The sequence below is a fragment of the Diadema antillarum genome, unplaced genomic scaffold (assembly GCF_040938485.1).
Source record: "Diadema antillarum isolate AM-2024a unplaced genomic scaffold, OU_Dant_1.0 seq00002175_RagTag, whole genome shotgun sequence".
In the NCBI taxonomy this organism is placed as follows: Eukaryota; Metazoa; Echinodermata; class Echinoidea; order Diadematoida; family Diadematidae; genus Diadema; species Diadema antillarum.
In genome coordinates, this window is record NW_027272813.1 from 36857 (window position 1) to 52295 (window position 15439).

At 35.9% G+C, this 15439-nt stretch overlaps 1 protein-coding gene across 1 annotated transcript; it reads left to right on the plus strand.

The window, feature by feature from the left end:
- Positions 1 to 221: 221 nt before the first annotated feature.
- On the plus strand, positions 222 to 9755 carry LOC139714140 (gamma-aminobutyric acid receptor-associated protein-like 2). Its single transcript, XM_071625862.1, has 3 exons — positions 222 to 302; positions 1189 to 1417; positions 8813 to 9755. The coding sequence occupies exons 1-3, from the start codon at positions 263 to 265 to the stop codon at positions 8904 to 8906; spliced, it is 363 nt and encodes a 120-aa protein (XP_071481963.1). The 5' UTR covers positions 222 to 262; the 3' UTR covers positions 8907 to 9755.
- Positions 9756 to 15439: the final 5684 nt, after the last annotated feature.

A 15439-nucleotide genomic window follows, 5' to 3' on the forward strand; every position in this document is an offset into this window, starting at 1 on the left:
GGAACAGCAAGGGAAGGATCACGTAGTTTTCAGGTGCAAGGTACTAATAAAGTGAAGAAGGGCGTCAGGTAATCGTTGGTAGAAACGAGGACAGTAGTTTGTGCATAAATATCCAAGAGCTGAGATTATTTTCGAGATTAAGATCATCAAATCGTCGGTGTGTTGGTGTAGACTGTGATTAGTGTAAAATAGTCAGTCCTAATAGCGCACCGCGCCGCGCCGGGAACCAACGGAACGAGTATCGAATTGTCAGCCATTCCTAATGAAAATGAAGTGGGATTTCAAGGAAGAACATACTGAAGGTAAATTTTATAGGCTACAGCATTGACTAGTAGTGACAGTGTAAAAGTTTATTTGTACGCATAACAGCGTAAACCTGTGTAAAAATATGAGCCAGAGCAACTGAAAGGGAAGAGGGGTGGAGAGAGAGCTCGAGAGAGCTAGAGAGAGGGAGCTCATATCAGGATGCAGAAATGAGCAGTGGAAGTAGGGACACTACTACTCCTCAGTAGTCTAACACTGTATAATGTAATCTATTTAGTACCCTAGGGTACCAAATGAAAATTCATAATTTTGTTGATTTTTTTTTTTTTTCAGCGCTGTACCCTGTCACCTGCCACCTGACCTGGGTTACCAAAATGCATGTGTACATTTATAAACAATTCTTAATAAACTTATTTGTTATTCCACAATTTTTTTTTTTTTTTTTTGGTTTCTGATTAGATTATCTATATGCTACATGTACAATTAAATGAATGCAAATAATAACTTTTTTTTTCTCATTTACATGCTCTGTTGTACTCTTCACTGTTTAAAAGTTGACATGGAAGGAAAATCGACATCGTGATCAGGTGATTGTTAAATATTGCCACGCTGAGTTTTATATGGCAACGCTTATGATGAGAAAATGGTCACCATGACAACCTTGTACAACATACATATAATCGTGGTATATTAGATTATGATTCTCTCTTTTTTTTTTTTTACATCTAGTTTACTTCCCAGTTTCTTGTAGTTTTAATAACTCTGTGAAATGATAGCTAGAGATCAATACAGTTTGAGGCTCTAAAGCATGTCTTGTGCGAGGAATGTACTGCAATACTCATTTGTTTGAGTAATTTGATGCAAAATACGGGAAAAAAAAGTAAACTGCAACTTGTTTGTTTTGTCTTGGTCACTTGTCTTCAGATCATCGAACATCGGAGTCATCAAAGATTCGATCCAAGTATCCTGATAGAATACCAGTCATTGTTCAAAAAGCACCCAAGTCTCAAATTCCAGACATTGATAAGAGGAAATTCTTGGTTCCAGCTGACATTACTGTTGCACAGTTTATGTGGATCATCCGCAAAAGGATACAACTACCAGCTGAGAAGGCCATATTTTTGTTTGTTGACAGAGTACTCCCAGTTTCAAGGTAATTCATCATTCCATTCATTTCAGTTCAATTCACCTCAATTCAAGTTAAAGCTATTAAGCTACCATTCACATGGATCACACACTGTGCATATTTTCCTGTTTCTGTGAGGTTTACACTGTAGTTTCTGTTTGGAGCACTAAGCTATAAATTTCTTTTACACTGTAGACCACAGAGACTCCAACCCAAAGCACCTTTTGATCTGGAGATTCTCCCGCCTGAAACCCCTAGCAAACGGGAGATTCCAAGTTGATGTGTGCAAAGCGCGAAATTCCCAGGGTTCTAGATGCTCTCTGGTGCTATCTAAGGCTTATTGTCCCCGCCGAACGAGTTCGAGCAGGGGACTATGAAACGGGCTCCGTACGTGTGTGTGTCCGTGTGTCCGTCCGTCCGTGTGTCCGTGTGTGCATCCGTGTGTCCGTCCGTGTGTGATCAAAATCTTCAATTTGCTACTTCTCTGTCATTTATGAGCCAATTTTGATTCTGTTTGCTTTATATGATAGCACTACATGGGAGCTTTGAAACTTCTACACAGAATTTCAGTCGTGACCTTTGACCTTGACCTTTGACCTATATTGTACATTTTGCTACAAAATGCTACTCCTTCGCCATTTCTAACCCGATTTCGATTCCGTTTGCTTTATGTGATGGCGCTCGGTGAGGGCTTCAAAACTTCTACACAGAATTTTGACTTTTGACTTCTTTGACCTTTGACCTTGATTTTTGACCTGTATTGTACATTTTGCTACAAAATGCTACTCCTCCGCCATTTCTAACCCGATTTCGATTCCGTTTGCTTTATGTGATGGCACTAGGTGAGGGCTTCAAAACTTCTACACAGAATTTTGACCTTTGACTTCTTTGACCTTTGACCTTGATTTTTTGACCTATATTGTACATTTTGCTACAAAATGCTACTCCTTTGCCATTTCTAACCCGATTTCGATTCCGTTTGCTTTATGTGATGGCATTAGGTGAGGGCTTCAAAACTTCTACACAGAATTTTGACCTTTGACTTCTTTGACCTTTGACCTTGATTTTTTGACCTGTATTGTACATTTTGCTACAAAATTCTACTCCTTCGCCATTTCTAACCCGATTTCGATTCCGTTTGCTTTATGTGATGGCACTAGGTGAGGGCTTCAACACTTCTACACAGAATTTTGACCTTTGACCTTGATTTTTTACCTATATTGCACATTTTGTTACAAAATGCTACTTCCGGCGGGGACATATTACGCACCGCGTAATTTCTACTTTTCCTTGTTTTTTCAACATGCGATAGCAATAAGTAAGAAATCCTTTCCAACAGGAGACACAGAGCCAGGGCGGAAGAAATTAAATCATTTACAAGCGGGAGAATGGGAGATTTTGCTAAAATGATTTTTCGGCGGGAGATCTCCCGTCAAAAATGGGAGAGTTGGAGTCTCTGAGACCAGCCCAGGTTAAATTCAATGTGTTGTTATACAGTAGTGTGTGTGTGTTTGTGTGTTTGTGGGGGGGGGGGGGGGAGGGGGGGGGAAGGGGGATGAGGAGGAGGGAGGGGGAGGGGGGACAATGTTGGAGAAATCACCAGCCACCACCATCATTTTGCGTGTGTTAAAAGAAACAAAAGATGATTAGGAAATGTATGCATGGTTGAACAAAAAGCAAAATTCTTATATGATTGGAGCTATCCACAGTGTACATATGTATGATTGGAGCTACAGTGTATGTGTCCAGGCACATATAAAGCTGTCGATGTAACTTGCCTTTCTTTTTTATTAGCATCCAAATAATTCCTCAAACTTGACCAAATTGTAAGCTAGCCAGCCAACTCCCGCATATAACCAATTTGCCTGAGTTCAGTTGTTCTGGAAAGCAACAGTCGGTGATTCAAGCAAGATTAGGGTGATTAGGTAATCTCCACTCATTGGAATAGCAATCAGTTTCCAATCATCTGTGCCAGTTGGTGAAGAAAGCACATAATGTTCTTAGATTAATAAAGAAAGAACAGTCAGGACATTCACCTGACATTTGATAATAATGCACTATTGGAAAGCTTGTTGAAAAAACAAACAAACAAACAAACAAACAAACTTGATCAGAATGGGTCTGCAGTGTTCAATGCATGAAACACAGGTGTGCATACATATCAATTATGTAAAATGCTGCACACTGGCACTGGTCCGGCAGTCTAGACCGGTAAATAAAAATCACTGTTGGACCAGCAGCTTTCTCAGTAATGGACAAGTAAAAACTGGAAAAACTGGGTGCCTACTGGTCTGACCAGGTCTGACTGGCTTCAGTAGAAAAAAGGGTGTATTGTGCAGCCCTGGTATGAATGTGTAGGCCCAACTCACTATTATTATGCAAATACTTTATGGGGTAATGCATGCACTTGTAGGCTTTCCACACAAAATGGTGGATACCCAGTCTATAGGCCAATCTCTTTACATGTAGACAGGTTTGACTACCCAGTACAGGTTGTATTTAAAGTGTGTACATTGTATAATTGCAGGATTCTAAAATACTATAGATGGGAAAGGGGTCAGTAAGGAAGTTCTTGGTCTGTCATCATGAATAGATTCATAATTCATTGACTTCTGAAACCAATGTATAATTTTTTTTTTGTTGTGGATAATGTACAAGAATGAACTCGGTGTGCAACTTTCGTTAATGGTGATCAATAGAGAACTTTCATCTGGCACTGCCATCGCAAACTGCTCTCAAGTGTAGGGATGTTACCATTGCGTAAAAATTCCAAGAGGTTATAGGAGATAAAGTCTCTCTAGAGAGGACATACATTGTAGTACACACAGTGTACAGTTAAATTTGAAATTTTTGCTCATTTCATGCAATCAGAAACTGGTATGAAAATAAAAACATGCAAATATTTTGGCTTGCAATGTGTTTCAATAGTTGATGTCTTGATTCTGTGGAATTAGAAACATACGAAACTCTTTTCACCCAGACAAGTGCGAAAAATTGCTCTAAGTTTGGAAATATTCACTTTTACAGTGTCTTGATGGTCACAAGCTGATATTGACCTTTTAGTTTAGAATTGTGAGTCTAGTGTGCAAATGTAGTCATAACAGAACATGATGAGTAATCCAGTGAGATTTTGAGAATGGAGGAAATGACAAGCTGTGTAATCACAAATATCTTTGCTTAAAGGGGAAACAACCACAAGGGACATACATACATGTATGACCATGAGACTATGAATGGTGGATTGAAAAAGGAAGTCATGATCGTGGGTGGGAAATTTGAGATGGGCTGGTGGGTGTTCTGACTGAACTCAACTGGTTTGTTGTGTACACATCTGCTTCATTTCCATGACATCCTGTCCGGTGTAGTGTGAGAGAAACTGGTGTGAAATAGTTCTGTAACACTCTAAAAGCTGTGCCAGTTTTATCTTTCAATGTAGCTTTATATAGAAAAAAGAGCTACATTGTATGATTATAATCACACATTTTCCTCAAGATATATTAGCCTCCAAATTTTAAACCCATTTGAGTCGTTTCGAGTAATTCAGAAGAACACTTAACTCTTTGCATGTGCCACATTCACAAGCCTGACTCAGTCGATGGCGTGCCAAGTTCGCATATTCTGCTCAATGCACAGACCCACCCAAACTGATCTATAGATAAATCGCCAAATGTCCTCTGCACAATTTCAGAATTTCTAGCAATTTCATTCCTGCCACGTATACATGTATGTAGCTTGCATTTTATGTGGTGATTGAATATCAAGAACAGTTCCCTGGATTTGCAAGTAAGTTTCTGTCACTGTTTTGTGTGCAAAAGTCACGTCTACAGTATTGTAGCTGTACTGGTCATTTGAAAGAAAAACAATCATAGATTTGTCATACAATTTATGCCATTTGAGCAAAGAGTTGCATTTACCATACAGGTTTGCTCATTACATGTCCAGGGTAACAAAAATCTTCAAAAGTTACAAATAGATATGAAAAATGGAAGGTCTTCCCAATGCATGACTGTGTTGCTGTCTCAGAATAATGTGGCACAGGGCATTTGCACCCTGGCATATACAGAGTTAAAGTTGAAGTTGGCTTTACAATGTCACTGTGAATTGTCTGAATTATCTTCTTGTGTTCACCTTTTCTAAAAATTTATTGTTGATTTATTCATGCTTAATTGTCAGTATTTCAAGACAAACAATGTACACAATATTGAATGTACGAACGTCAAACTCTGAAAAAATAGTGAAATGCTGCAAGTAATGCAATACCATAAGCAATTAGAAAATCAAATAACAAACTTGTGTGGATTAACATTTTGTGTACATAGATGATTGATAATAAAGACAATGAGATACAAAATGGAATAGTCATGAGCCTTGTGAAAAGTAAAATGCTTGTTGGGAATAGGTTCCTGTTGTAGGAGAGGGAGAGAGAGAGAGAGAACAAAAAAATGAGAAAGACAGAGAAAAAGATTATCTTTACAGAATTACTGTACTTCAGGGACTCACAAGATTCATATCATGCTACAATAATGATAGTTGGTTATGATGATAGTACAGAGGCAATACTTTAGTTACATGTACCTATAGCAGTAACGGCAGAGATAGTTTCATCAATATCAGATATGCACAAAAAAGTATCATGTGTCTCATCAATGATTTTCTTCTTTTCTTTTTGTTAACAACAGACACTGTGAGTAACATAAAAACAATCAGTGGGATGCAAATTGGATATGGATGAGGTTATTGCCTTTCAGGACTGTAAAATAGTCGATTATCTACTAGACTTTCACTTTGATATGGGGCAAGTCCAAGATAAGGTCCCCTCAGAAGGCAAAATTTCATCTTTGCTCAATATTGACATGTTTGGTATCATTTTGAAGCTTATGAGTTGAAGTTTTGATTTCCATGGAGGAAAATATATAACGTAAATTTATGCAAATTTCAAGGGCTTCATTTGCATAAATGTGAAACACAGCGTTACGTATGGGACATTTATAAAAATTCATATTAATTCAAAGGAAAGCAAATGATATTTGATTAATATGTGGACATAAGAAGTTCATCAAATAGTTTAACTTGGTATGAAAATTTAGGGATTATGCAAATGATTATGCAAATTAGCTTGTGTCCTATCATGAGATGTCCCATACGTAACAAATTGAGGTCATTTTTTTAGGTTTTTTCTGAAATTGCTGAGGCTATATTAATGCCATTTTGGAAAGTTCTAATTTATTGTTTAGAGAAATTAAATACCATAGAAAAAAGAAAAAACAGTAAAAGGAATATTTTTTATTAGGCATTGAAATAATGTTACGTATGGGACAAATGCGTTACGTATGGGACATCCTCATACATAATGCATGTGAATGCATGTAGCTAGCTGGGAAGGTCTCTCAGTACACAAATGGTCAATCATCCTGAAGAAAGCATCCCAACATTGTAGCTACTTTTTGAGTTATAGACACTTTAAACAATACATGTACTTGACTGAACAATTTTCAGAAAGGGGGAGGGGAAAATGGCAAAATACACAATGAAAAATCAGCATTAAAGGGATGGTATAGTTTTTTGTAGAAATGGGGATTCAGTTTTCAACATTTAATGAGATGATTGGAAACCAATTATATGAATTACTAAAGAGCATACAATCCTAAGACTAGAGGAATTCAAAGTTTAGTGATGGAGATCCAATTTGAAATGGTTGTGATATAAATATTTAAAAAAGATAAAGTAAAATGATTTTTTTATTATTGCAAGTGATACACAAATTGTCCTTCTTCAGGTTTCAATAATAGCCACGAAAAAATTCATGGGTATACATACTGAGGTGTGACTCGAATCAATGACCTGACTGCTAGACAGACATCATATATCTACTCGATCACTGGGGTTCCACGCAGCAGGTATTGCTTATCTATAAAAATTAATATTTCTTGTGTCAAGTTGTTTTTTATTGAAAGGAAATGGCAAACTGCCCTTCATCAATGGAAGTAAACACTTTAAACTATTCAATTTTTCAGTAGTAACTATCTTGATAAAAATAGGGCATACACTTGTACATACTCAGGTTGGTCATAGAAATATAGAATATGATTAAATATGATTATGATGGTAAATATTTGGGGAATATTGTTCCCTTGTCAATCTGGATCAATATTTTAGTAGTTTCAACTGATTCCATTTCAATAATTATGCAAGAATTTGTTTATGGGTATTTTGCAAAATTATTTTGCAAAATACCCATAAACATGTCTCTCCACACACTAAACGAATGGGGGACAAAGGGCATGCATACTCAGGTTGGTCATAAAAATATAAAAATATGATTGAATATGATTAGGATGGTGAATATTTGGGGAATATTGTTTCCTTGACAATCTGGATCAGTATTTGAGTAGTTTTAACTGATTTTACTTCAATAATTATGCAAAATACTCATAAACATGGTTCTTCACACACTAAATGAATGGGGGACAAACTGTCCCATACGTAACTGTCCCATACGTAACATGTCATGTCTGTCTTTAATTAGAACCTGTAATTAGAGCTTTTTGCCTAATGAAACGAAACTTACCTGTGATAATCTTGAGTGTTGTGACTCTCATCACAGTGAGTTACAAGTTGTAGAATGAAATACTTTCAGAGAGTTTTGAGGTTGAAAAAAATGTTCAAAAAAACAAAATTTTTCTGGTCCCATACGTAATGGCACATATTTTCTCTTCTAGAATATAATTGTGAAGGTCATTTTTCTCCATTTTTTGCATGTTTATACTTCTCATAGATATCAATCACCATGATAAAGTTTAATATGATCAAAAGCCATTAACACTATTTTTCAGGTCATAAAAGTCTCTGAATGTTCCATACGTAACGCGCGTGTTATCTTGGACTTGCCCTATGACAATCATTATCGCTCTTTCTGTTTCTGTGTGAAATTTAATCGTGACATACATGTAATTTGACTGTTTCCCTGAAGTGGTAGAAATGATAGTAGTTTTTCTTGACCATGAAGGGTGAGAGAAATTATGTTAATTGCATGCAGACATCACTTACAAGTAATGTAACATGTGAAAAATTGACTATTATGCATATCATGTACATGATACATTTTAAGTATGTTCACATGTGTAATTATTATAAATATTGTGAAAATTTTTCAATTTCATTAACAATGCTTTCTTGCAGTATTTATGTGGTTGTTGTTTTTTAACCTATTGAGGACGGGCTGATTTCACTACAACATGCGTTTCCCATAAATCCTTGCCCGAGTATACTGAGGACTTGTCCTAAACAGGTTTTATATAGGAAAAAGTGTGGTTTAAACATGTACTGTGTGTACACTAGCTCTGCACAAGACATAATACATCTTGATTGATGCAAGTCTAACAGCTTTTGTTGTTTGTGTGTGCATTTATTTCTGCCCTGCAGCTCCACAATGGGTTCTGTCTATCAAGATCACAGAGATGCCGATGGATTCCTCTACGTCGCCTACAGTGGAGAAAACACTTTTGGCGCCCACTGAGTACAGCTGAACAACACAATCGTGTAGACACTGCAAAGTATACACGGCTAGCCAAATTTTTGTTGTTTGTCATTGGTGGTGCATAAAATGCAACAAACTGAATCAGGATGAAATGTTTGAGGCACTGGACATATCAGTAATTGGGTTTGTGTTGTTCTGATGAAAGTCAGTATGTACCACTGATGACAGTTTTCTTCTTTATTTTTGCCTTTTCATGTATAAAATGGTAAAGATATTTTCTTTTGTTGCTTTTGTATATTAGTGTACAGTTTTCAGAGTTGAAGGTGTCTGGTGTGGGTGCAATGTGAGAGAATAGTTCCCTGGTTGAAGCCACATTGCCAAAAAAATTCTCCAGGACGTAAGGTATGAAGGTGTTCATTTTGCCATATGGAATGGGAACCGGGTAATTTAATGAATACTACTATCTAAGTCATGTTTTCTGACATTGTGAGGTATGTTTAGCATGCCCACAACAAATCCAACTTTGATCTGTGCAATTTAGCAAAGTAATTTAAAATACACTATTAATGGATCTATCCATAGCAGCTGTGCTTGATCATAATAAATAATGAATTCTGCAATGTCAATCCTATAGCCAAGTAAACCTTCCTTCACAGATATGTTTATTTATAAGTGATATCAAGAACCTGATGAAAAAGAAAAGAATATTATGTCATCTGAAATCACACAATGTCATGGGCGAGAGGTACAGAGAGGGCAGGTGTTCAGCTCATTGTCGCTGGACATGAAAGCTCATGCAGAAACCTGTCACAACTTTGGTTTGTTTCTGATGCAACACTTTTTTTTTTCAACCATATGTGAGTGATCAAGAATAACAAACTAAAGAGAAAAAGAAATACATGAACCATTTTCCAACTATCAGGTGTGCAGCGCATCACCTTGATTGCTCGACAAAAGCATTCTCGGAATTTGTTTCTCTGCTTTTCTATATCAAGAATCTGGCCTTTCAGTGGCACATTGCCCTGTTTAGAACATATCTAGTGATGTGCACTGTAGATTAACAATACAAGTAGAAGGTCCAACTTTTAGTAACAACAACAACAACAAAAAGAAGACTCAAAGAAAATTCAGTATGTTTTTGTTTCGTTTTTATTCGAAGATTATGAAGGTCACTTTTTCTTGCTATTTTATTTTTCATTTTTTTTGGAACAACTGAAATACCATTCCAGGTGCGTGAATGTTACATTTTTGTGTGTGACTTCTTGAGGAATATTGTCAACATGTATCAGTCTATCTTACAACTATCTGGCATTGTAGACCTTAGTAGTCACAGAATGAAATAAACTCATACATACCATAGATAAGGAGGAAGAAAAAAAAACACAATTTTTAAATCTTATTGTATCACTCCTGCTGGCATTGTGTTGTGTGTCACTGTATTTGTGTATTGTACAATATTAGGGTTATTAATTTAGTGTATTTGTGTGATACATGGCTAAATTTAATGGCAAATTGTAATTGACTGATAACAATGAGAGCCCATGAGTGTGATGCCTTTATACAACATATTTATCAATATTTCTTTCTGGAAGGATATAATCAAACTTTTGTAGCTCTTTTAGGCAGCCGGGAGGATAAAGTTTGTAACAAGCAAATTATAAATGACATTTCAACATACGTACTTGTACTATAGTTCATAAAATTATACGTACATAATATTGTATGTGTATACTTTTGATCGTACATAAACATGCATACATTGTACAAATGTACATCACTGGTGTATGGAAATGATGTCTTGTGTACACATAGGTACATACACATATACATACAATGTAGTAAGTATCTCATGTGCATGCACATAATATATCTAGGATTTGTTTGTAGGGACTGAAAAAATCGGGAAGTGCAAATATGATACACACATTGTATGTACTCGCAGACCGAAACATCACATTTTGGAACGGTGCCAGTGTCATTTAAAAAGGCTTCTGTTGCAAACACTTTACACACAGGCAACCAGACATACATGGTAATGCTTAAAGTGATCAAGCTACACAATGTGTACAGTGTAGTCATCACTTTTCGTTTCAAGAGACTGAAAATAATGTTTTGGTAAATGGCACCAACAAGTAAACATTTAAAGTTCCAAACTGTGCTGACAATACATCATTGTTCTTTATTATGAACTCTTTTCCATAAAAAGTCACAAGACTTTGTGTAGTTATCTTCATAAAATGCATTGTATCTTGATCATAGACGTGCAAACAGAGGCATGTGAATGACAGTGATGCATGTGTAATAGCTATCCATATATGAGCCACCTAAAATGTACATGTTTGATTGACATGACCGTCTATTCAAACAACCACTCCTCTTGAATTGTGATGGTAAAGCAATTTATCTATTAGTCATGGCAAATGATTTCCATCGACTCTTGCTAAGCAAGGTTTCTTTATGGTTCTTGTGTGCAGTACTTGGCTTCCAGTGAGGAACTACATGTACACTATATGGGAAAATCGAATTCATTATATTGAAGCTAGATACAATAAAGTCTGATTGGATTGAACTTATGATGCATGTCTCAATTTAAATGCAGTACTTAATAGGCATTTGATGTTTGAAAACTGGAGTGCATGGATAATCATACCACAAATCTGTTTAAAAAAGAATCACTAAATGTTGTTTCAATAATTATAATGCTATGTAGTCAGTAGGATGTTGCTGTCCAGTGTATGATATAATTCCCTGCATGCATACATGCACAATTCATAGTGTAGGGGCAACCAACTTCATGTCAGAATGGAAGTCATTGGCTGCAAAGCAAAAGGTCATAAACAGTTCCAACAATTTCAAATAACTCCCAAAATAATTTTTCTATCATCCACATTCACAATATGATACTAGTAATGAAATTATGTTTATGTTTATTTTGCCATTGAATATTTCTGCTCCACAGAGGTGCTCATGCTACATTCAATTAAGGCTGATGTTCACTTGGGTACATCATCATTTTTTTTCTTCTTTTTTGGTTGTTGACTGCAAGACATTCACTTTTGTACAACTGCGTATTTGTTTGGTTTCTCATTGTTATAGAATGCTGATAGAGTATGTGGGCATGTTTGTTTATGATGCTGACATGACATGCAAAATTATGCATGTATACTTTTTTTTTAAACAGTACATACTGCATTTTAGCAGGTGTACATTGTATCATGAGGAATATATTACTTATTTGTTTTTGTTTGAGCAAGTGCCATCTGTTATATATTTTGTCTTATTTGTTAATGTTCATTACAAATACCTGAACAATCAATATGTAGCTTACAACTTTGTTGAAAGTGCTGTCAGCTGCAGAACAATGTATGTGCCTTACTTCTGTGCGGGACTGAGTCAAAGAAAAATCAACATTTTCAGATATGTTCTTCAGTGTAAGTTTATTTCCTAGGGTATCAAATTTTGCTTGCAATGGGAGGAACGAACTTAATAAAGGGTTCATTTTGACGCACACTGATTAATTTTGAGGTAATTCAACAAATGGGCCACAGTGCAAGAGGGAAAGTGTGATTGAACTTGTGGAAGAACATCGTAAGTACAAAATGCATATGTATGCAAAGTGAATGTTGATCCATAGAAATTGGAGAGAGGGTAGACTGAAAACATTGAACAATATTGTAATGTTCAAGGAAGATTCAGTCTGCGTAATTTAACTGTAATAATATCCAATTTGATATCCCCCCCCCCCACGATTAAATGCATTTGATGATGATACTGTATTCCATTACTATGCACAAGCAAACAATATACAATTCAACGTGAATATGACATGGTATACTGATGTACAAATAAGGGATGTAATCTTGTCAACAAATACTAAGTACTACATCCTCATATTGTAATCTTGTCAACAAATGCTAGATATTACATGCTCATATTGTGTTCCCTCTTGTTGATTGGTATCAATTTTTGAATCTTAGTTGCTTCAAGAGTAAATAGCATGGAAGATATGTTTAGGGTGCAATGGCTTTGGTACGATATGACTGCTCACATTATAAAGAGTATGAAATGCATAACCCCTTTGAAAAGAAAAAACATGGGGGAGAAAACAAAGTAACAACTTTTGACATTCATATAACAATACTTCGAATTCTATTTTGATAATACTATGAGATCCGTTTGATCCTTCGATAAAAAATGTGCCAGTTTATATCTGATTTGACAAATTTAATGAATGCTGGCCCAAACGTGACAAGTCTAAGGTTTGTTTTTGTTGTTAAATATCGGTTGTTTTTTGTTTTTGTTTTTGTAACCGTGTGGAATTACTGCCAAAGTACGTCTTATTTGGTACTATTATAATATATCATATAAAATCATAACTTATTTTGACAGTGGCCGGTGCCTCTCTACACAGATTCTTCTGCTTTTGTGTATAAGCATATGACAATGGAAATAACACATTATGCTTTGCCATCCTCATTTCACGATAAAGACAATAAGTAGCCTTCTCACATTCCTTAGTTGAAAGTTTAACCAAAAGAAAAAAAAAAGTATTATTTTGTTGTTGTAAATGTTATTTGTGTACGAATGTTTATTTGAAAAATGTGCAAGTTATTCACATTTTTTTGTCTTGTTTTGCTTTGCTTTTATGGATAAAATTGTATATAGCATTTCTTATATCATGTACCACATGAGTAGGGCTATGTTGTTTTAGTTGGCATACCTTGGAATATCCTTTCTCATTGAACTCTGTTGCAGGGGTAGGACAAATAGAATGTATTGAATGCATGAACTTCTGCAATTCCCGATATACATGTATATTCAACGGTGTGCATGTATAAGGATCAATAATACGGTATGCGTAATAAATCTGTATAATTCTCATGAATTATGGCTTTACATACTCTATTCCTGCAAAAGTGTTTACTGTATAGACATGTATAGATAAAATTGCAGGTAACTGTAAAATGTATAAAATAACTTGTGTAAAAAGGATATCCTTTACAATAAAAGAATATATTGACCATGAATGAATGTGGTTCAATGTGTACATGTTATTTGTGAACGAGATAGTGCCTAATTTGTCTGTGATGTCATCAATGTGTGAGAGAGAGAGTGATAGTGTGTGTGTTGTTGTTGTTGACTTATTCGTCTTTGATCGCTTTTCACAGCCCCCCCCCCAAAAAAAAAAGTAAATGAATGAATGATAATAATAATAATAATAATAATAATAATGATAATGATAATATAACAAAAGAGACTGTAGAGCTTGTACACTTGTACACTTTGATATTTTCTTCCTTCTTTTTTTTTTTCATTTCTCTGTCGAACAGTTTGAAACATCGAGACCATTCGTGTGAGATTAATGCCGACAAAAAGTAATATCCGACCAGTTAAAGGGAAACTTCAGTCTATTTTGTTTCATGTAAGAATCGTCCCTTTGTTTTTACAACAGGAAGAGACGGGTAACGTTATCAGTATAGAGCATTCAAGCTGTAGTGTTATGCTGTTTTGTTCTTCAAAGTCTGGGTTACAGATAGAGAAAACCAAACTAAAAACGAAACTTGTGAAATTGAAGTTATGTTTTCACGAAAGTGATCTCTGTTCGCATGTACATGTATACAATGTCATGCACATAATGATTATGCTAAAAATCTGAAGTGATATGGTTGACATTGCCGCACAATGCTATATCCCATTAGAGTGTTATCGTTTTTTCCCCAACTTTATTTTCGTCAGTAATTTTGCTTTATATGTCTTCATACTCCAGTCATGAATCAACGTTCAATCGTTATCAATATGTCTCTGTGTGTAAATTGTGAAAAAAATGCCACGGTCGACACCTCTACAAAGTTTGCTAGAAAGCAGAAATCCATAGGGCATAATATCAGGAATACCATTACATTTATAAAGTTTTAGATACATGCAATACTTGTATCTTTAGAAACTTCATAATATTTTGGCTAGAGATAGAAGGAACACGCATTGAACCCCCCCCCCACACACACACACATCCACACATGCCAGACTGTCCGACTTTTTGTTCTATGTCCGACAGAACATTTTGCACACATTCCGTCTTAGTAAGATGCATCCAAGAACAGTGAATGAGATAAGTAAACCTTGCCCTTTTGTCGTTGATTTTGACGAAGAAATGGGGTCTGTCGAAGATTGAGAGAGGTCATGCAGCCCCCGCCTTATGTCCCAAAATTCAATATTCCGCAGACAAGTCTACAAAAAGTCCGCCCTCTATTCCCATACAACAATGATATACACCTTGTTTTCAACGGTGAGTGTGGAGTGGGCAGCAGGGGACCTCGAACTTGCGTCTGTTTCAGCAATGATCACAAGAATGTTGATATTTGGTGGAGAAAGAAACGTATCGTTATTGGAAGGAAGCATCGACATAACAGTCTGAGGAAAGAGGGACACTTTGGGTTTAAGAAAGTGAGGAAACTTGGGCCAGTTAGGGTCAGTATTGCAAATTACGATATATTTTGACTGCGGCTTCGATAATAAAATTGTGCGTCAACAAGTCGACCAATATATCACCAACTACGGATCGCGACCGGATT